Below are 21,373 nucleotides of genomic sequence, written 5' to 3'. Positions count from 1 at the left end.
AATTGAGGGGTATCAGTTGTAAGCGAGTCAAGTGACTTTGCTAATTCACTGTGAACCTTTTGTTGGCTTTCCATGTATTAATTTGTGCACACAGTGAAGTAATAAGCAAGTCCAAAGACTCATGTAGCATAATGACATTACATGAGAATTGAAAGTGTGAAAGTTGATGTGTTCCACATATACAGGTATCCAGCCAAATGAGGTGAATCCTTTGTGAGAAGTGGAAGTCCCATGACTGTTAAACTACTGTATAAACTGTGGCAGCTATATTAATAAACTATATAGGTATAAATTTGTGTAAAAGCTGAAGTAAAATATGTGTTAAATAAAAGTAAAGGACGAGCTCTTTAGCAGAATGAGTGTTGGCTCTTAAAAGAGCCTTTGGTGAGTGAAATGCGTGTGAAGCTGAAGCAGGTGTTTATTTCTTGGTCTTCTTCGCTGCGGCCTTCTTGGCTGCAGGTTTCTTTGCTGGACTTTTCTTGGCTGCGGCCTTGGGCTTCTTGACGGCGGCGGCCTTGGGTTTCTTGGCCGCGGCCTTCTTGGGGCTCTTTGCGGGCTTCTTGGCCGCTTTCTTGGCCGGAGCCTTCTTCGGGGACTTCTTGGCTGCTGCTGCGGCGGGTTTCTTTGCGGCGGGTTTCTTGGCCGCTGCGCTCTTCTTAGCGGCGGGCTTCTTGGCCTTGACGGGAGCCTTCTTCTTCACCACCTTCTTGGCCGGTTTAGCGGCTTTGGACTCCTCCTTGGCGAGCTTGAAGGAGCCGGAGGCCCCGGTGCCCTTAGTCTGGCTCAGGGTCCCCTTGGTGACCAGCTTGGTGACGGCGGTGTTGATGCGCTTGTTGGCCTTGCTCACGTCCACTCCTTTCCCGGCCAGCACCTTCTTGAGGGCCGCCAGGGACATCCCCTTGCGCTCCTTGGACTCGGCCACGGCGGCCACGATGAGTTTAGGGAGGCTGGGTCCGTCCTTCTTGGGCCGGGGAGCGGACTTCTTCTTCGGGGCTTTGGCCGGAGCCTTAGCCGGCGCGGCTGCTGGAGCTTCCTCTGCCATGTCTGTCGGTCTGGGTTGTTCGTCGGAACTTGTGGAGCTCAGAGCGGGAGGCGGGACTTATAACACACACGAGAACCGTGAAGAGACAACTCAGCCCGCTGCTCTGCTGCCGCCTCGAAAAGCGGCTCCACTTTGTGTTTTCTCCGCCGACATTTAGCCTCAAAATACTCCGAAAACAAACATCTTCCAAGACAAAAGTTACTAAAGCAGGTAGAAAAGTCTCTCTCCTCCACACTGAGCTCATGTTTGATGTCCGAGAAGCTTTTCCTTCGTTCCAGGAGCCTTTAAAGCGGCCAGATTCTCGGTCTGTTTGCGCCGCTTGCGGGGAGTTTTCTTCGAATTTCGCCTCCAAAAACATCCCAAACTATCTTAAGTTGGATGTAATAACTGCGTTTCTAATAGCAGACAAACGAGGAGACAGAGTCACGGTGAAAACCTTGCGCAGAAGCGATCCAGTGATTTTTAAGAGAAGCGTTTTCCGCGGATGTAAACACACCGCAGTCCCGCTGCCGGAGGCGAACTGCTCCCAGATGATCCGCTGGATTAAACCTCCCATCTGCGCTAAATATGGATTCAGCAGCTGACTCAATGAAAAACACTCTCATAGCTAATCCCCGTCAGCAAATATATATCTTTTGCTGTTGCCTTTCACATTCGCACGACCTCTTAATCCAACTTTAAACAGAATGTTTTCGAATTAGTCAATTATTACTGGCAGACAAATTTTATTTCATGAGGTTATGACTAAAATACTATTTTCTAAAATCAGGACACTTTAAGAAAATTAAATATATCTTCACTTTGATGAAAAAAATTAAATGACCTTTATTTTGATGAAAGCAAAGTCTCATTCATTCAGGTAATCATATATAGTTGCTGTCAGAACCCCTCAGTTTTCCATGTCATTACCTTCTTATTGTTTTCTACTGGGGTGTCTTCATCGACACAATGGTTACTGGAACATAAATAGTAACAAAATTAACCTTTAAGATGTTTAAAAACAACATTAAGCATTCAAATGTCCGTATCAGTTTCATTTGACTTTAATATAATAACACTAAAACTTTTGAAAAACCATTTAATAGAATCGCTGACTGTCTATATTTTTAAAGTTAGACTAAAAAAAGATTCCAAAATCATTTCACTGTATGTAAAAATCATAAAACCAAACCAATAAGGTATAAAACGATTGATGATCAAATGAAGTGACATTTGTGTTCAAAAGATCAATTAATGAAAAATGTTCAGTTTTATTAGCCCTATGTCATAGTCTAATTTTTGGAGACGCTGAATTGGGGTTTTATTTATTTGTAATCTGTTTATTTATCTGTTCATTTACCATTAAAATCACACACACACAAAAGAGACGGGTCAATCCTGAATATTTTCTTTTATTAAGATAAGTCAAACTCTTTCCTTTTGTCATACACGGGTTTTGAATGTGTCATAAAGACAATCTCTAAATAGTTTTTCTCTTTAACAAAGATTTTAAAAAGTGATAATAGTTTAGACTGGACCAGAATGACAGCAGAGAGGCGGGTATGGATGTGTGATAAGTAAATGGGAGTAATTTTGTGATTTTTAAGTAGGACTGGAAGAATGTATTTGAAGATGACACCCAGACTTTCAACCTGGAAGGAAGGCGAAATAAGGATCTGTGACCAGAAATTGAGAACATATACTGAAGCTATGTAGCAATAGTTTCGTTATTCATGGAGCAATATCTCCAAAACCTACAAAATCAACAGTTGTAGGATTGACAGGAGAGATGACCAGAGGTCCAGAATTTTTACCACCTTCATTCTTGCAAGGACTGAAGAAAGGATAGAGTTTCTCTGTAAAGCAACAGCCAATAAAGGAGTAGATGAGGGGTCCAGGCTCTACATTATACAAGGAGTCCAGACCCTGATGGTAATCCACAAACACCCCCACCCTCTCTGGACCAGGCTGAGGACAGAGACGGATTGAAGGGACACTACCAGTTGTATACTCATTTCCATTTCTCAAACTTATTGTGTAGTAGCCATGTGGAGGACAAGCTATGAGATCTCCCTTCCTGTTGACCGACTCCTGGGCCACTCCAAAGCCCCAGTCAGTTTTTCCTTTAACCTGAACCTCAAAGTAACATCTGCCTGAAGAGAAACTCTGCTTTCCTAAAACGCAAACACAGTAAGAGAATCTATCTGGGTTGTCCAGAAGATTCTTCTTCAAATCGCCGTGACTCACTCGCTTTCCATCATTAGACAGGATGAGGCTAGGACGTGCTGTGTCAGGATCAAGAGTCACGTCCACAGCATACTGCTGGACCCAATTCAGCTGAAACGTAATCATCTTCGTCCCAAGAGTCCCCCCCTGCTGTGCCACAGCGTTCACAACAGTCCTGTCATAGCGGCTTGACGTCGGCATGCTCCCACTCCCTAGTGGGTGGTGCAACGTTTAGGGAGGAGAACCTTTGAATAAAATGGAGGTGGTCCTCATAGCACAAGAGCTGCTTCACCTCAGAGCTCCTCTGCATCAGAACAGAGATTTGCCATTTCAGATCCTTGATCACGACTTCTGCCAGCTTCTCTGCAGCGTTCTGTTTGTCTTCGATTTCCCTCATGAGCTTTTGAGGCCTTTTTTCAACAGACCTCTTGAGAGCAGTGAAAACCCAAACACCTTCTGCTTTCTCTCTGTCTGCTGCCTCCTTACTGATCCTGACAGACTTTTCGATTTCCTGAATCTTCTCTTGCTTAGTTTGGATCAAATGCTGAATTTCAGCTTCCATCTTTCCCAGCTCCACTTTCTTTTTCTCACATTCCTCACCGAGAGGAATGAACCCATGAGACTTGTGGTCTAAAATTGAGCAGATGTATGTGTTGTCTGTACGACAGAACAGCTCCAGGAGTTTACTGTGCTGTGCGCATATTCTTTCTTCCAGGTCCTCCACAGGTCCCATAAGCTGATGCCTTTTCAACCGCAGTGCCGTCAAATGGGGCTCCAGATGAGTCTCGCGGTAAGAAGGCAAGCACACAAGGCAGGACTTCACCGCCTTTAGCTTGGTTTCAGCGCAGATGTCGCAGGGAATGTCTCCTGGCCGTATAGCTTGTTGCTCGCATCTGCTGATCTGAGCAATCAAATTTTAGATAAAAATATTGATGCGCAGTTGAGGTCTGATGGGAAAATGCTCCTTACACACTGGGCAGTAGAACAGAGCGTTACTGTCCCAGTGTCTGTCGATACATTGTTTGCAAAAGTTGTGTCCACATGGTGTGCTGACTGGATCGATGAACACCTCCAGACAGATGGAGCACTGAAACCGATCCATGATTTGAGAGGTTCGGCCAGTAAACATGTCTGCAGTGTGTAAAGAAAAAAACAATAGTTAAAGATTAGGTTTAATTGATTCAAGGCTCTGTGAAGGGTGATTACTACATTAAATATGTTTTTAGTTTGAGTTGTCTGACAGTCAGTTTTGTTGTCACTCAGTCATTTCAGGAATGTGACTCTTAAACTCGCCCTTCAACCTTTGCTCTTCTTGTACGTTAGTGGTTTGTTGTGGTTTTCATCATCATTCTTCACACAAAAAACAAGACCTGACAGAATTTTGTCGTCATTTTTACGGGGATCCTTTTTCTGAGTGTGTTGATGATTTTGATGATGGCACTTGACAAAATGTAATGTTTGTTACTGCTCTACAAGTTGGTATAACTGTATGTTGTTTTCATGAGTTTTTATTTTTGTGTTTTATCATGTAGACAACTTTGAGCTGCTTCGTTGTTGAAATGTGTTATATAAATAAACTCGACTGATTAGTTCAGGAGATTAGGAATTCACAAAAAAGTTCAAGTTTATATATAACATAATACAACCACAGAACTCTTTCATTACATTTTTTTTAAGAACACATGTTCTGTTCCCATGTTATCTGTACAGCATAGCTTCATGTTGAATAAATCACAGCAAGTTGAGATTTATGCCTTTAATGTCTTTTCCTGATAATTTAAGTCTGTCGCTGGACAGAGGCACAAACTCAACAGAATGTCCTGCATAAAGTACCTGCTTTGTCAGTCTTTTACCACTGTTTGTTCAATTTATCAAATTTTTAAAGTTGATTTATATTGTGAAGAGCCATAAAATAATCGCTGTGTCATGTTGTGGCCACTGGGCGTCGCTGTGGTTCAACAAATATATACGAGAGCCGAAGCACCGGTGAGAAGTTTCTAGATGGGGGAGTTAGCAGGTGCTAGCAGGTTGTTGACCGGTGTTAGCTTCCGTTTCACTCTGTGACCCTGATGCTTATTAATGGAACTAAGCTAAGGGCTGATAGACAGCCATTTGGAGCGATAAATGGACGGCAACTACCTCAAGTGACGATAATAATAGTACATTATAACCAAAAGAAACTAAAAAGAAAAACCAGACGTATTTATCCGGTATAATAATAATATAATGTCACAAAAAGTGACACTGGTATCACTTATGTTTACCAATAATAATCCTTATTTTTATATATTCAAGTGTTTGATACTCGGACTTTATTTGATATTCTCATTTAGATTTTTCCTTAGCTTAACACCGGAAATAGATATACAGATTTTCAAAGTTTCTCTAATGTTTAAGATTTTGAATTTATATTCCTTTCTTTCCATTTTCAGACGATGGAACGATGTTTTTTGAGGCAATTAATCTAGCAGCGTATATATCATTACGGAGATATTTTTCTTTTGTACGTTTTGTGTCTCTATGGAGAACGATGCTGGAACCACCTTACTGCCTTGTTTTTTAGTATGGACGCCTCTCTTATCATCAATGCTTCCAGCGTCAACATGCCTGTCAAACTCACAGCCAGACGGCGTGTGAGGAGCCGAACAATTTACGAAACGAAATGCGAGTCTGGATAATAAGTAATGATTTTTGGCCAGCAGAGGGCAGCAGGCTACCAAACGAACCACAGAAGTCATCCCGGAAGTCTCCAGTGAGCAGAAAACGTCCCAGAAATTTGGGCTGAGTTCCGTTTATGGGATATTTGAAACGAAAACAGCAGCAAAAAAAAAAAATATCTGCATGACCATTTTAAAAATAACTTTTTCAAAAAATAAAATTTTGTTTTCTTTTTCAGAATCTTTGGGTAAATGAAAGCAGTCATAGCACCAAACCTCATTGTAACTTAAAATGCTTTATTATGCAGCAACTGTCACTCTCTAAAATTATTTAAAGACTCATTACAAAAGGTTATAATGTGTGGGAATAAAGGAAATTTGCGTTTTTAATTTATTTACTGCCTTTGTTGTGTTTAGATTTAGTATATGTTAACCTCTACAGTGTTGTCTGAGTTTTTTCCTGATACATGCCGTATAAATAACCTTTAGTTTTTCACTTCATCACCTTCTTTTTTTTTCTTTTTTTTTTTAACTAACGTGCTCTGATGCTGCAACCTCATCAGAGAGCTGCAGATGAGGTTGAACTCTCCTCTACAGAATGTCTTCTGTCACACTGAAACCTTGTTCTGGGTCAGGCTGTGGTTGAAAATGGGGGCGCAGGGCAGGGCGCTTTGTTAGAGCCTCAAATCGGCGTCCAACTTTGAAATCCCTCAGATTTGCTCCCTCAGAAAAGGACACAGAAAAATTTACTCTCTGCAACTGACTAATATAGGAAACAAAGAAGAAGAAAAAAAAAAGCTCTTTTTGCTGCTGAGTTCCCGCTCCGGCCGATCACGTCGACCTCTGCCCCAGCAGTTTAGTCAGTGCCACCCCTCCTCCGCCCTGACAGGATGTGTATGCAGTTATAGCTCTGATGTAGAGACAACAGCTCCTCAGATACGGGTTAGCTAGAGAAGGCCTGCTTTTAATTGACCGTTTTTGGATTTTAACCTTTATATTCCAGCCTTTTTACATTAATTTTATTCATGCATTTAGAAAGAAAGCTAAATACGGAAATTAATGTTGCACATGAATCACAAAGGAGCCAAAAAAGCACTTATTTTAATTGTTTAAGTTTCCAGAGCAAAGTAGGAACCTTTCTGTCCAGTGCAGACCTGATTCTGTTTCTCTCTAACCACCGTGACCGCATGTAGCAAAAATCTATTTATTAGTCATCCTGTAAGAGCAGAGTTACATCTTAAGGTGCTTTGCAAGCCTTGTTTTTCTCAATATGTTGAATACCTTTTGAGCTGCAGAGTGTTTTATAGACTTGTGAGAATATTTTGTTCTGCCCATTTTAAAATTCATTTACAATTTTCAGTAACGTGTTCTCCCTGAGGTCTGCCATTACAACAAATAATAATAAGGCTGCGCAAAATGTTAAAGTTTTCTCGAGCTATGAAAAGTCACTTTTTCACCTGAAATAATTTGCCAAAACACTGTTGGGAAGCAAGGCCAAATTTATGAGGGACGTCATAAATTCATTTATGGAGGACCAGAAATAAAGAATGAAACAAAACAAAACAAAACAGGGAAATATTTAATCGGTGTTAATAAATTAACCTCAGAGTCCAGCAGATGAAGACTGTGATCTCATCGCAATACGACTTAACTGAACTCTTTGTCAGTGAGTATCGTGATTCGGTGTCATCTCTTCAGTACAGAACCTGTAGCAGGTCTGGAGTCGCCTGGGCTGAAAGAGCCAATCAGAAAGCAAAGAGCATTTGGTCAGGTTGTTGCTTTTGCTTTTCAAGATTTTCCAATCATGTATCTCATACGTGGTAAAGAAGTGGAGATGTGGAAAAGCTCATAATGTGGTGGCAGCAGTCGACTTTGAGACACGAAGTAGTAATGTGATTTTCTTTTCTTCAAAATAATTCTGTTCAAGGCTTTAGCTGACCGGTTTGTTCTTCCTCTTATACGCTGTTTGTGACTCGGATCCCATTTTGGTTTTAGACCTAATAACAGTCTAATAAAAATTATTGAATATTTTGATCTCTATAATCTGTTGAATTGGATGATGATGATGATGATGATGATGATGATGATGATGATGATGATGATGATGATGATGGAAACAAACACCACATGCTAAAAACATGTGTATGTGATTTAGTGCATGCTCCTCGTTTCCAGGCCAATAAAACTCATAATCTGCATCGAACTGAGCAAACAGACACAAGGATCCTACTGGATAATTGCTTCATGCAGTTGGCAACAAGTTATTGAACCCAAACTAATGCAACACGTAGTTTCTTATTTCTTCAACCCACATGTGTAAAGACTCATCACCTAGTCCTGAAAAAAAATGTGTGTCTGTTTAAGAATGGTCAAATCTTTGGCATGGGCCAAGACAGATTAACTACTCAATCTGGGTCAAGAACTGTCCAGCGGATTACTAAAGTCTGGAAGGAAAGTGGAGAACCGTTGAGTTTGAAGAAGAAATGAGGATGGAAAAAACACCTGAATGCTCATGATTGGCGATCACTTAGATCACTTAGATATTTGGTGAAATCAAATATCAACAAAAGCAGAACTCAGAGTATTTTCACATGCAAAATGCAGAGGGAACTCAAGGGATTGGCAGTGAACCGCTGTGCACCCAGGAGATGTCCAGGGTGTACCCTGCCTCTCGCCCGTTGACCGCTGGAGATAGGTAACAACACCCCTATTGATCCCAATGGGATAAGGGTGTAAGAAAATTGATGGCCGGATGGATAATCACTTCCTGTGACTAACTAAATAAACTGAATGACCAGGTTACATCATCATGTTCTCAGGTGATAATGCCAGGATTCATCAGACTCAAATAGTGACAGAATTGTTCAGGGGGTGTGGGACATGATTTTCACACCCGGACTGCCCTCCAGAGAGTCCAAACCTTAACGCCACAGAGAGTCTTTGAGGCTTTGCACATTGATAGGACTCTCTCATCCTCCATACAAAAAACTTTGGTGAAAAATGAATAACACTGAATGAAAACACATCTGCTAACATTGCAGAGGCTTATCTAATATATGCTACAATGAAAGTGTGCCGTGATCAAAGTCGAAAAGAGTATTAGTGTGTTACCTTTAGTTTGGTGGCAAGTTTTTTTTTGGGGCCAGTCAGAATATATTAGGACTACAGTACTGTCTGTTTGCTACATAAAACTTTCTTTTTATAGTTACTACAGCTTCTAAACACAAAATAATCTCAAAATTCTCTTCAATTATCCAAACTGTTGAACACCAAGAACTCTCAAACATGTATTTTCTTTTCACACACAATGCAAAGCAAAATACTGACAACTGTCACATAACATGTTTCACGTTTTGGAGATTTCTGGACATTTTACGTGCATAAAAGCCGACATATCTTTCCCACTTTAAAACCAAGTTATTCTCATGTGTGCATATTATGCTGTCCTTCATTGCGAAATAAGAAAAAGATGATGCCACTGAAAGGGCTGAACCTAACCCACTGCACCCCCCCGTCACATGATCAGACAGATCATTTGGACAGTCAAAGGCATCAAGTGGCGCATTTTTAACCAAACCTTCCAGCCAAGCTAATCACAAGCAGCCTTTGTCTCATGGAAAGAGTTCTGTGCGTTTATGAACACGGACGGCAAACACAGAGGAAGTTCAGTGTTGATGCAACGTTCCAGTTTTTCTTCTTCTTTATGAAATGTGTGAGTATCAAACATCTCTCTGAGTCTGTATGTTTGCATCCGTTGTTTTAAAGGACAGCTAATGAGATTTTAAAACTACGTGGAGGAAATTCAAACCGCCACATTGCACCCAAATTTTCTTTTTGTAATCATTTAAAATATTTTTGCTCCTTTTGTACATTGAGAGCTATTTTGCTTCTTTTATCAGCCTGATCACATCGATATAGACGTTCATACTGTGTTCCCGAAGAAAAAAAGAAATAACACCAACCCATTTAAATAATTAAAAGTAGAAAATAAATTTGGTTATGACCTGACAAGGATGTGATAGATGTATAATCATAAAGCTAATCCTTTTGCCTCAAAAATGCTTTAAATGTTGATATGGGTTCTTTGGGATCTCCTGGATGAGTTAACATGAAGGACTACAACCTCCACAATGGCAAACCTATGGAAGGATTACGAAAGGAGGTAATGAAACTGAAATGTTTTAGAGCTCCTGGGATAATGATGTCAAGATTTGTTTAATCAGGAGAACGACGAGCAGCTAAAGACAAACCTGCATAGGTAAACTGATCAACAGAAATAAACCTGGATGGAATAAAACAGGACACCAGAAGATTATGCTAATAAAAAGCTGAAGACTAATACACAAATGAAATAGTAGACATACGTCCGCTACTCTGCTAATGCGCTAATGGCAGAGCTAATTCTTTACTAGTCTTACTGTTTTTGCTCACTTTGAAAACATTGGACACCCTAGACAGGTCACCGGTCCGTCAAAGATATTTTACTTTTATTAAAAAAAGTCTGTTTTTAAAATTTATTTTAAAACTGCCACCATGTCGTAGCCGTAGCTAATGAGACCGGTAATCTGTAAAAGAAAAAAAAGCTCCTCCTACTCCTTCCTGAGCTGCTATTGCTGTCTGAAGAAAGGCATCGCTCAGAGTAATCCCAACGAAAAACAACCAATCAGGGCCAGGAGGAGAGTCTTATCGCTGTCAATCAATCTCATGTATTTGCTGCTTAATGTGCTAATGGAGGAACAACAACTTACTGTTAGAGCAAAAACCCAATTAACCGCCATCATCAGTGGCCATGCTAACTAGCCTTAGCATTAACAACCGTCTCTGCTAGCTGGAGCACTGCAGAAAGTAACGAGGCGAGGTAAGCAGGGGGCTGAGCAGTGCCAGATTGATGATGACTGCCAGTGCTATAACCTGCCTCCTGGGTCTGATTGGTTGGGTCTGCACAGCAGTGAGAGAAGGCAGAGGAGGTTGATTCTGTTTTTTTCACAGATTAACTGTTTCATAGCAAACCATCATGACATGGTGACAGTTCAAGGATTCTGAAAGCAAACCACAACCACTAGTGCTAATCCTAAATACTCAAACAAACCAAGTGGACCCTATTTTCTTAAAGACATTTCACACTATCAAAAATGCTTCTTTAGTGCCAAACTTGTGTTGGAAGTATCAAATAATTAGCTAATAAGCTGCAGTCAGAACAATCGCACCAATACGACCACTGATGTCAGTAATGGGGGCGTTAAGGAGACGCATGTCATTGGTCCTCCCGTCTACTTGGTTCAGTCTTGGGTCATTGTCACTCAGGATTCATCTGTCCAGAATGACTCTACACCAACCCGCCTTCAGCAGAATCCCCATGCATGTAGATTGATGCTGAACACAGATGTAGACCCTGCAGTCACCTTGAAAAAAAATCCCCTGCGGTCTGTAAATATGTCTGTGAGCACCAGTTGGATCTTTTGGTGCACAACTGTTTCTTACCGTCTACTGTCCCCTCGTGTGGTGACGGTGGTTTGACCTACTCAGTAAAAGTTTCCACCAGTGGAAACACTTGTTCTTGCCAAGACGGAAGAGGCTGCATGGCCTTGAGCTTCCAGCGTCAACCATATCTGTGTAATCTGGAGTTGCTGTAAACAACTGGAACAACAAACGTTGAGCGACTGTAGGACATTTTGAACTTGAGGAAGATGTAAAGGACTTTATGTATGTATGACTTTAGATCAGCTTCAGTTGATAAAGTCTCTTTCTGTCTCTCCAGATTTAAAAGAAAAAAAAAATTAAGAGGAGAGTCCCATGGTACTATTGGAAAGTTCCACAAACCAAAGGCTTTCTTTAAAGAATCTATAATCATTGTAGAATATTCCAGCTCAGATTTTACCATTTGAAGAATGATAAGAGGCCTCAAAGGGCCTTTTAATCCATGTAGTGGTCAGTCAGATGTTAGAAATTAGATATTGTGGTTTTATTATGTGATCTTTTGCCACAGAATCCTGCTAGTCCTCTACAGCCATTAGATAAAAAGGTAATCCCACTTGAGTACGTGAAAAATCTGGATACCTGAGGAAATTGTGACGGGTCAAACTTTAAAAATGTTAGCCAATTGCTGCTATGTCAAGTAGAAAAGACACCAGCAGTGATTAATTGTTGCTTCCTATCAATCTACCAAGGATCGGAAGGTAATTTCCAAACATCTTGACTCAATGGGCCTAGAGTAAGAGTGGTTATTCATTGGAAGGATTCTGAACACCAGAAGACCTGGAAAAATGTGACAAATTGCTAACCTCTCGATGGTAGGGATTAGTTGAAGTCATTGAAGTCAGATTTTTAAGTACCAACTTCTCAATTGACTGTTTCTTTCTTCTTTTGGTGTAAATTTGCGACCAAGGTAGATGAAACACCATCTCTAACTACACAACACGTCAAACACAGAGGCAGGTAGGTTGCAGCAGCAGATGTCCATACTTGGGATCACTATTGTTAGCTAAACACCAAAAACTGTTTATCAAGATTTTAATATCAAGTAGAGAACAATGTCCTGGTCCAACAAGTCTTGATTCTACATTTGGAATGTGTTACAATCTAGTGTCGTTTTTCAACCATGACAGACCCACGATGCACAGAGCCACCAGAAACCTAAGGTAAGTCATCTCCACTCTTGGTGCTCCTGGGGACTTTTATTTATTTATTTTTTTAAATACTTCGACTTCATCTGCCGAGGTTATTTTTATTTTCAAGTTCTGCCATCTCAGTGAAGACTTAATTAAATTAAAATATCCAACATTAGATCAAAGGTGCAGTTATACAGGTGGACCGGTAGAGAAGGACCCTGGAGGAGATGTAGATCAAAACCAAGCTCATCCTGCAGGAAACAAAGATGCTCCAAGAAATTTTGTGTCATTTTGTGCTGCCAAACTATGACACAAAGGCAGCTCTTTACAGGCGTCTTGTACTCGGTACAAAGCTTGAGATACTTGACGCTGAGTTCACACATTTCGCACACTGAAAGGAAAAATCTGAGTCTGTGGGTGCTGCAGAGTTTCTACGTTACATCCTGATTTCAATGCCAAGCTGCTCAAACGCTCCGTATGTTTGATCTCGCTTACATCCTAAAGAAGACGTCTCACTGAAGAACGTCTTCACTCAACTCAGAGCATAAGCCCAAAACATTGACCAAGTTGTATCCAAGATGAGACACCAACTATCTGGCAGAGTCACTTTTAGATTTTTTTCCTCTTGCTGTTACAAGACATTTGATTTTCCTTCCAATGAAAAATTATGTTTTGCTTGTTTTGCCGGTACAAGAATGTTTCCACTCAAAACTACTCAAGTACAAAAATGCTTTTACATAACATAGACGTTTTAATTCCAGTAAGCACAGAAAGTCTTCAATAAACTTTAAACCAGTCCAATCCTCAACTAGCACCTATTTATTTATTTTATTTTTTTTTATTTGGCCGTCTGCGTATTGGAGTTTGACAACCTTATTAATAATATAAGACATTTCACTACGGTGACCAATGATTAAGTAGCGTTATCCCAGAAATATTTAGTGAGTCTTAGTTAACTTCTAAGAACGTGGAATGTAATAGCTCCCTTTGTAAATCGAGATGACCGAGTCTCAACCATGAACTCTGAAAGCAGACAGTGATCACATGAGGCTGGAGTCCATTCTGATTGGCTTGTCACAACCAGTCTTGTCTCTAGAAAGTAGAGCACATTAAGAGATTCTATCAGTCAAGCAAAACCATTTAAAGAAAATGACTCCTCTTATGTTTATTGGCTTTGTGACATGTCTGATCCTGGAAACTTTGGGTAAGTTGCGACTTTAAAAGTTTTTTTATTGGCTCTTCAATGCATACTGTTGTCTTCAACATGTTCCAACCTCAGCAGAAAGTTACGTTTGTGTGTTTCTTCTCCATTTTCAGTTCATTTGGAAGCTCAGACTCCATCACTGTCTTTGCATTTTGAATCGGTCAACATCGGCTCAAATGTGACTTTAAAGTGTTTCCATAAAGAAACCGATGGAGTGATTTTCCACTGGTATAAACAAACTCCAGGGCAGAAACCACAGCAGATGTCAGAGTTTTATAGATATAAGAGAAATGGCTCATTTACTGGTGAATTTTGCAACGATCCACGATTTGAGCTGGAAACTGGCAAAGATAAAAACCACTTGAGAATCTCCAATGTGCAAATGTCAGACTCTGCTACTTACTACTGTGCAGGAATTGATACATATCTGTATAAATTTCTAGAGGGCACTACAGTCCATGTAAAAGAATCAAATCTGAACATTTGGACCTTGGTCAATCAGTCCAGATCTGAGATCATGCAGCCAGGAGGTTCTGTGACTCTGAAGTGTACGGTACAAAGTGGGACCTGTGATGGGCAACACAGAGTTTTCTGGTTCAGAAACTCTGAAGAACACCTTCCAGAGATCATTTACACCAATGGAGCCGGTGAGGACCAGTGTAAGAAGAAGCCAACCACACAGGCACACAGCTGTGTGTACAGCCTCTCCATAGAGAGTCTGAACGAGTCGAGTGCCGGGACCTACCACTGTGCCGTTGCCTCATGTGGACACATTCTGTTTGGAAAGGGGATGCAGCTGGACTATGAGAGTAACAAATCATTTTTCAAAGATGGTCTCACATTTCAAGAAGTGGTGAGAATGTTTGTAACGTCTCACTGTCTCTCTTCAGAACAGTCTGACTCCCCGGTCCTGCTGTACGTCTTGACTGGAGCTTTAGCATTCAGCATCATCATGGTGGTAATTCTGGTTCAAAAACTGCACAAGACCAAGTCCTGCAAAGGTAACGTTTGGCTACAGACTATCTTTGCAAGTTAGAAATTATTAGAGTCAATCAGTAAAAGACTATTGTGTCCCTTCTTCGTTTTTTCATTTCTAATCTGTTGGGGTTTTTATTCTTTAAGCTTTGATTATTTTTGGATTTCTGATGGGTTTTTTTTGTGTTTTTTTTTGCCTGATAGATAGATCCTATTGAAGTAACTCGTCCATTTTTTTGTAAATGACATTTTATTACCAGGCTACTGGTTGATCATTTTGTTATCGGAGGATAAAACTACGTTTTAATAAAAATCCTCAAATATACTGTGGATAATATTCCTAAACAATCCTTTTTCTGCTGCTTTTCTTTGTGCCGACAGACTCTCCAGAGAGATCCTCAGCAGCCTCCACCCTGAATGCAGATGTGAGCATTTTTAGTTCCTTTTTATTTCTCAGTGAAATGTTTTACAGTGTGTTAAGAATACCAGAAGGCTGCAGAAAGATGAAATCAAAAGCAATATTAATGTTCTAAGTATCACCCAGTGTTGTCTAGAGCAGCAATTTACCACGATACATTTTTACATCATCTGCCATTAAATTGTAGGTTCAAAATGCTGTGAGTTGTATACAGATTTAGTCTGTGGGTTGATGTAAAATAAGTCATGATGGGTTGTAAAATAAGTCATGATGAAAAAAACGTTAATAATTCACTACAGAAGAGATAAATATAAAACTGTTTTTCTTTTTATACTTATAACCAAAATTGTTTGAAGTGAAACAGGATTAAAATCGAATGAAATTACATATCGTAGTGGTAGACGTAATGATCAACCAAAATATGTGACAATATAAAAATGATAATTATATCTTTTTGGTAACACTTCATATTTTTAATGACTTGTTGAATTATAATGTTCCTGTTCATTTGGAAGCTTGTGACTTACTGCAAACCAAAATATAATAATTTAAAAAAATGGTATATTTCATAAAACCAAAAAGAATTTATAATACACAAATGAGATGTTGTGCCTTAAAAGACGACTGATTACCAAAAGCTTCTGGCACAACTTCATCTACTTCTAAGGTGCGTGGAGAGAGACGAAGATCTGGTGAGAGTAATAATTCAGGTCATTCAAAGAAAAGTTTGGACTTAGGATTTATGGTGAAGTAGACTGTTTCCGATAAGATATGGCTAGGATATTAATGACTTTTATTTAGGGAAATTATAATTTTATTTCAAAAGGGAACATGTGAGGACTCCAACAATAGCTGAGATATTTAAACCCCACCTTTATTTATTAGAAGATATTGGAACTCAGACATGAAAACCAAGAGTATTTTTGTTAAAAACATCATATATGTCTGGTTGAAATTGAGAATTTGGTCTGATAAATGATAGACGTGCTGCTGAATTGCAAAAAGTCCTAAGACATGTCTGATTGTTAGATTTAGGCCTGTATGTGTTGAAAAGAGAATCTAAAAATAATGTCACATTTCTGCAGTCACATATGTAACAATACCACAAGACAATACAGTGTTGTAGTTGGCATAAAAGCTACGTTGTTCACGACTTCACTCTGTTGTTTATCCAGGATCACGAGGATGCAGAGAATCTCCATTATGCTGCTTTAAACAGTAGTAAACTCAGCAGATCGAGAGAGAAGAGGGACGCCACCAGTGAAGTTGTGTACTCCAGTGTTGGGCCTCAGAACTGAAGTTGCTTCTTTGTGTTATTAGGCTAGCGCAGTGGTTCCCAAAGTGTGGGGCACACCCCCTAGTGGGGGTGGCGTGCCATTGCAGGGGGTGCGGGAAGCGGTGTGGATAAATGAAAAAAATAAAACAGTTACACAAAAGTGTCTCACTGTAAAGATGGTTTGTAGTTTGTTTTGTTACAACCTGAAGTGTGAAATAAACTTCAGTGGAGTTTGAAAACAAAATACGTGTGTATAGGTTCACGTCTGGTTGAACGATGTGTGTGTCCAGTTGAGTACTCCTCTGTCACTATTCTTGTACAAACCTTTGAACTCGTGTCTTTGCTGTAACGTCAAGAAATCCTAAATAAAGATAAAAAATTATCTGAGAGTTTTTTTATGTTTTACGTCTTTACTGATATGATCACAACTTTCTAGACTAAACCTGTGTCAATGTCAGTCTGTATAGCAGACTAAATCTGTATAGCAGATTTAATCTGCTATACAGACTAAATCTGTACTCAGTCTATAAATACAGACTACAAGCTTCTGCCTCACAGAAGCAAATGCTTTTAGTCTGTACACGCCACACAGCAATGCAACCAGAACAACCCAGTTGACTGATGGTGAAGCAGATCCAGAACCGTCTATTCACACCAACAGCAAATCAAGAAGTACATAGTTTGGACTTTATATGGCTCACATTAGATAATAGGGATAACAATATCTAATGTCAGGTTACAGAAATAAATGTTCTCCAGTGTTAAGAGATGGAACTGATAATTCATCAGGAGTCAGATGATGATGGATGGACTCCTGGACCCGCATAATTTTGATCCCACTGGATCAGCTGTAGCTGTTTGATTGATTTGTTGGACAGACCTGTGAAGACGCCGTTACAATAATCAATACGACTGAAGATAAACTCATCCATGAGTTTCTCTAGATCTGGCTGAGACATTAGTCCTTTAATCCTGGAAATGTTCTTCAGGTGATAGAAGGCAGACTTTGTAACTTTCTTTATGCGGCTCTGAATGTTAAGGTCAGAGTTCATCACTACTCCCAGGTTTCGGGCTGATCGCTGGTTTTTAGTTGTAATAATTGAAGTTGTGCACTGACTCTAGATCTATAACACTAGATCTATAACTCTAGATCTATAGCTCTAGATCTATAACTCGAGATCTATAGCTCTAGATCTATAACTCTAGATCTATAACTGTAGATCTATAACTATAGATCTATAACTGTAGATCGTTCCTCTTTAGGTCCAAAAATAATAACTTCAGTTTTGTTTTTGTTCAGCTGGAGGAAGTTTTGGCACATCCACACATTTATCTGTTCTAAGCATCAGTTCAGTGATTGGATGGGGTCAAAGGTCACCTGGTGACATCGTAATGTAGAGCTGTGTCATCTGCATAGTTATGGTAGCTAATATTATTTCCTGTTATAACCTGAGCTAGTGGGAGCATATAAATATTGAATAAGAGGGGTCCTAGGATTGAACCTTGTGGAACCCCACATGCGACCTTTGACCTCTTTGATGAGAAGTTTCCAATTGAAACAAAGAAATCTCTGTTCTTTATGTAAGATTCAAACCAGTTAAGCACTGGACCGGAGAGTCCGACCCAACTCTCCAGTCCATTCAGTAATATGTCATGGTCAACACTGAGGTCCAACAGAACCAGCACTGTGGTTCTCCCACAGTCTGTATTTATATGAATGTCATTGAACACTTTGACTAGGCCAGTCTCTGTGCTGTGGTGAGACCGGAAACCAGACTGGAAGGAGTCAAAGCAGTTGGTCATTGTTAGGAAGCTATTTAACTGTTTACACACAACTTTTTCAATAACTTTGCTGATGAATGGGAGGCCAGAGGTCAGAGGTCGGCCTGTAATTCTGCAGTAGTGATTTGTCTAGATTGTTCTTTTCACTCCAGACTCGTCTTACTTGGCTCTGAATTCACACGGCAAATTGACCAATTTGAAAACCCAAATCAGCAGGCTGGAACGGCTCGATAATCCATTTGCAGTTGATACGGAGAACACACCATGAAATCTGAGTCTGTGGGTGTTGCACAGTTTCCATGTTCCATCCATGACATGATGCCCCATCTGAATATCCAAGCTGATCAGACGCTCCTTTTGTTTGGAAATATGTGTGTGCGTGCGTGTGCGTGTGTGTGTGTGCGTGTGTGTGTGTGTGTGTGTGTGAGCGATTGCTCTCCGTCATGAAGGTCAACAGAAATCCCCGCTGGAGTCGTTTGACTGATGAACACCTTCCCTCCACCTGAAGATCCTACACCGCGAACCTCGTCACAAAATGTTGATGAAGTTGTGACCAAGATGAGAAAACGAGTTTGTAGCAGTTTAACTTCAGGAATCTTTTTACTGGTGGTGCTTGTTTGTCTGTAGAAGAATGTTTTTACGTAAAATTTCTCAACAAATCCTGAAAATAGAGCAAAATGAAATGAATGCAACTAAAGTAGTTTTTTTTTTGTGTTTTTTTTAAATTGTTTTATTATTGTTGTCTGTTGTTGGAATAATATAGGCTTTATTAGTGCCAGACTCTTTATAAGGTAATTTCAATTTCAATAGGCATTGAACCAGTTCAGGTCTTGACTAGCAACTTTTTTGTTTATTTTAGCCCCTTTGATGCTCCTTATTTACAATACAGGAGATTCGTCTATTGCACTCCCTCATCTGAGATATTTGAAGACGTTGTGGGTCTTACAGAGCTTCATGGGATGTCAAAGTTCCCCTCCGAAAAGTCAGATAATTGACTCTCACAGAGATATTTTTCTGAACTTGTTCTTTCCCCCTTTCCATTTCCTTTAACCATTAACTCTGAAAGCAGACAGTGATCACATGAGGCTGGAGTCCATTCTGATTGGCTTGTCACAACCAGTCTTGTCTCTAGAAAGTAGAGCACAGTAAGAGATTCTATCAGTCAAGCAAAACCATTTAAAGAAAATGATTCCTCTTATGTTTATTGGCTATGTGACATGTCTGATCCTGGGTAAGTTGTGACTTTTAGCATATTTTTATCGGCTCTTCAATGCATACTGTTGTCTTCAACATGTTCCAACCTCAGCAGAAAGTTACGTTTGTGTGTTTCTTCTCCATTTTCAGTTCATTTGGAAGCTCAGACTCCATCACCGTCTTTGCATTTTGAATCGGTCAACATCGGCTCAAATGTGACTTTAAAGTGTTTCCATAAAGAAACCGATGGAGTGATTTTCTACTGGTATAAACAAACTCCAGGGCAGAAACCACAGCAGATGTCAGAGTTTTATAGATATAAGAGAAATGGCTCATTTACTGGTGAATTTTGCAACGATCCACGATTTGAGCTGGAAACTGGCAAAGATAAAAACCACTTGAGGATCTCCAATGTGCAAATGTCAGACTCTGCTACTTACTACTGTGCAGGAATTGATACATATCTGTATAAATTTCTAGAGGGCACTACAGTCCATGTAAAAGAATCAAATCTGAACATTTGGACCTTGGTCAATCAGTCCAGATCTGAGATCATGCAGCCAGGAGGTTCTGTGACTCTGAAGTGTACGGTACAAAGTGGGACCTGCGATGGGCAACACAGAGTTTTCTGGTTCAGAAACTCTGAAGAACACCTTCCAGAGATCATTTACACCAATGGAGCCGGTGAGGACCAGTGTAAGAAGAAGCCAACCACACAGGCACACAGCTGTGTGTACAGCCTCTTCATAGAGAGTCTGAACGAGTCGAGTGCTGGGACCTACCACTGTGCCGTTGCCTCATGTGGACACATTCTGTTTGGAAAGGGGATGCAGCTGGACCATGAGAGTAACAAATCATTTTTCAAAGATGGTCTTACATTTCAAGAAGTGGTGAGAATGTTTGTAACGTCTCACTGTCTCTCTTCAGAACAGTCTGACTCCCCGGTCCTGCTGTACGTCTTGAGTGGAGCTTTAGCATTCAGCATCATCATGGTGGTAATTCTGGCTACAAGTGCAAATGTGAGCATGACTTTTTTATTACTTATTATTTCTAAGTGACATATTTTACAGTGGTCAGAATACGAGAAGGCAGCAGAAAGAGCACAAAAAGTAAATTCAACATCAGGTCATTCAAAGGAAAGCTTGAGTACAGTCAGACTAAGTAGTGTCTCAACAAGGACTTAAGGTGTAGTAAACTGTTTCAGATAAGATATGGCTACGCTGAATAACTTGTGAAGACTCCAACAACACTCATGGTATTTAAGCCACACCTTTATTTATCAGAAGACATTGCAACTCAGATATAAAAACCAAGAGCATTTTTGTTACAAACTTATCATCTCTACCTTGTTGAAATTAAGAATTTGGTCTGGTAAAGGATAGATATGCTGAAGAATTACACAACATGTTGAAAAGATCAGATTGGTAGAATTAGACCTGCATTTGTTGAACCAACATAAAGCAGGTTGAAAAGAGACTCTAAAAATAATGTCACATTTCTGCAGTCACATATGTAACAATACCACAAGACAATACAGTGTTGTAGTTGGCATAAAAGCTACGTGTTTCACGACTTAACTCTGTTGTTTATCCAGGATCACGAGGATGCAGAGAATCTCCATTATGCTGCTTTAAACAGTAGTAAACTCAGCAGATCGAGAGAGAAGAGGGACGCCATCAGTGAAGTTGTGTACTCCAGTGTTGGGCCTCAGAACTGAAGTTGCTTCTTTGTGTTATTAGGGTAACACAGTGGTTCCCAAAGTGTGGGGCACACCCCCTAGTGGGCATGGCGTGCCATTGCAGGGGGTGCGGGAAGCGGTATGGATAAATGAAAAAAATAAAACAGTTACACAAAAGTGTCTCACTGTAAAGATGGTTTGTAGTTTGTTTTGTTGCAACCTGAAGTGTGAAATAAACTTCAGTGGAGTTTGAAAACAAAATACGTGTGTATAGGTTCACGTCTGGTTGAACGATGTGTGTGTCCAGTTGAGTACTCCTCTGTCACTATTCTTG

General features: G+C 40.1%; 3 protein-coding genes and 1 pseudogene across 3 annotated transcripts; 2 read left to right on the top strand and 2 right to left on the bottom strand.

Moving 5' to 3' along the window:
• Nucleotides 1–382: 382 nt before the first annotated feature.
• Nucleotides 383–1,082, bottom strand: LOC122820741 (histone H1-like). The gene has a single exon (XM_044098325.1). It carries the CDS (start codon nucleotides 1,040–1,042, stop codon nucleotides 419–421), a length of 624 nt encoding a protein of 207 aa, XP_043954260.1. The 5' UTR covers nucleotides 1,043–1,082; the 3' UTR covers nucleotides 383–418.
• On the bottom strand, nucleotides 1,047–4,376 carry LOC122820648 (annotated as a pseudogene).
• A 9,285-nt stretch (nucleotides 4,377–13,661) lies between these two features.
• Nucleotides 13,662–16,547, top strand: LOC122820734. Its single transcript, XM_044098316.1, has 5 exons — nucleotides 13,662–13,716; nucleotides 13,830–14,525; nucleotides 14,607–14,717; nucleotides 15,073–15,116; nucleotides 16,285–16,547. The coding sequence occupies exons 1-5, from the start codon at nucleotides 13,662–13,664 to the stop codon at nucleotides 16,405–16,407; spliced, it is 1,029 nt and encodes a 342-aa protein (XP_043954251.1). The 3' UTR covers nucleotides 16,408–16,547.
• A 2,805-nt stretch (nucleotides 16,548–19,352) lies between these two features.
• Nucleotides 19,353–21,078, top strand: LOC122820647. Its single transcript, XM_044098219.1, has 4 exons — nucleotides 19,353–19,398; nucleotides 19,512–20,207; nucleotides 20,289–20,380; nucleotides 20,956–21,078. The coding sequence occupies exons 1-4, from the start codon at nucleotides 19,353–19,355 to the stop codon at nucleotides 21,076–21,078; spliced, it is 957 nt and encodes a 318-aa protein (XP_043954154.1).
• Nucleotides 21,079–21,373: the final 295 nt, after the last annotated feature.

The sequence above is a fragment of the Gambusia affinis genome, linkage group LG18 (assembly GCF_019740435.1).
Source record: "Gambusia affinis linkage group LG18, SWU_Gaff_1.0, whole genome shotgun sequence".
NCBI classification, from domain to species: domain Eukaryota; kingdom Metazoa; phylum Chordata; class Actinopteri; order Cyprinodontiformes; family Poeciliidae; genus Gambusia; species Gambusia affinis.
The sequence above is the reverse complement of the archived record's forward strand: the minus strand, read 5'-3'. Positions and strand labels throughout refer to the sequence as shown.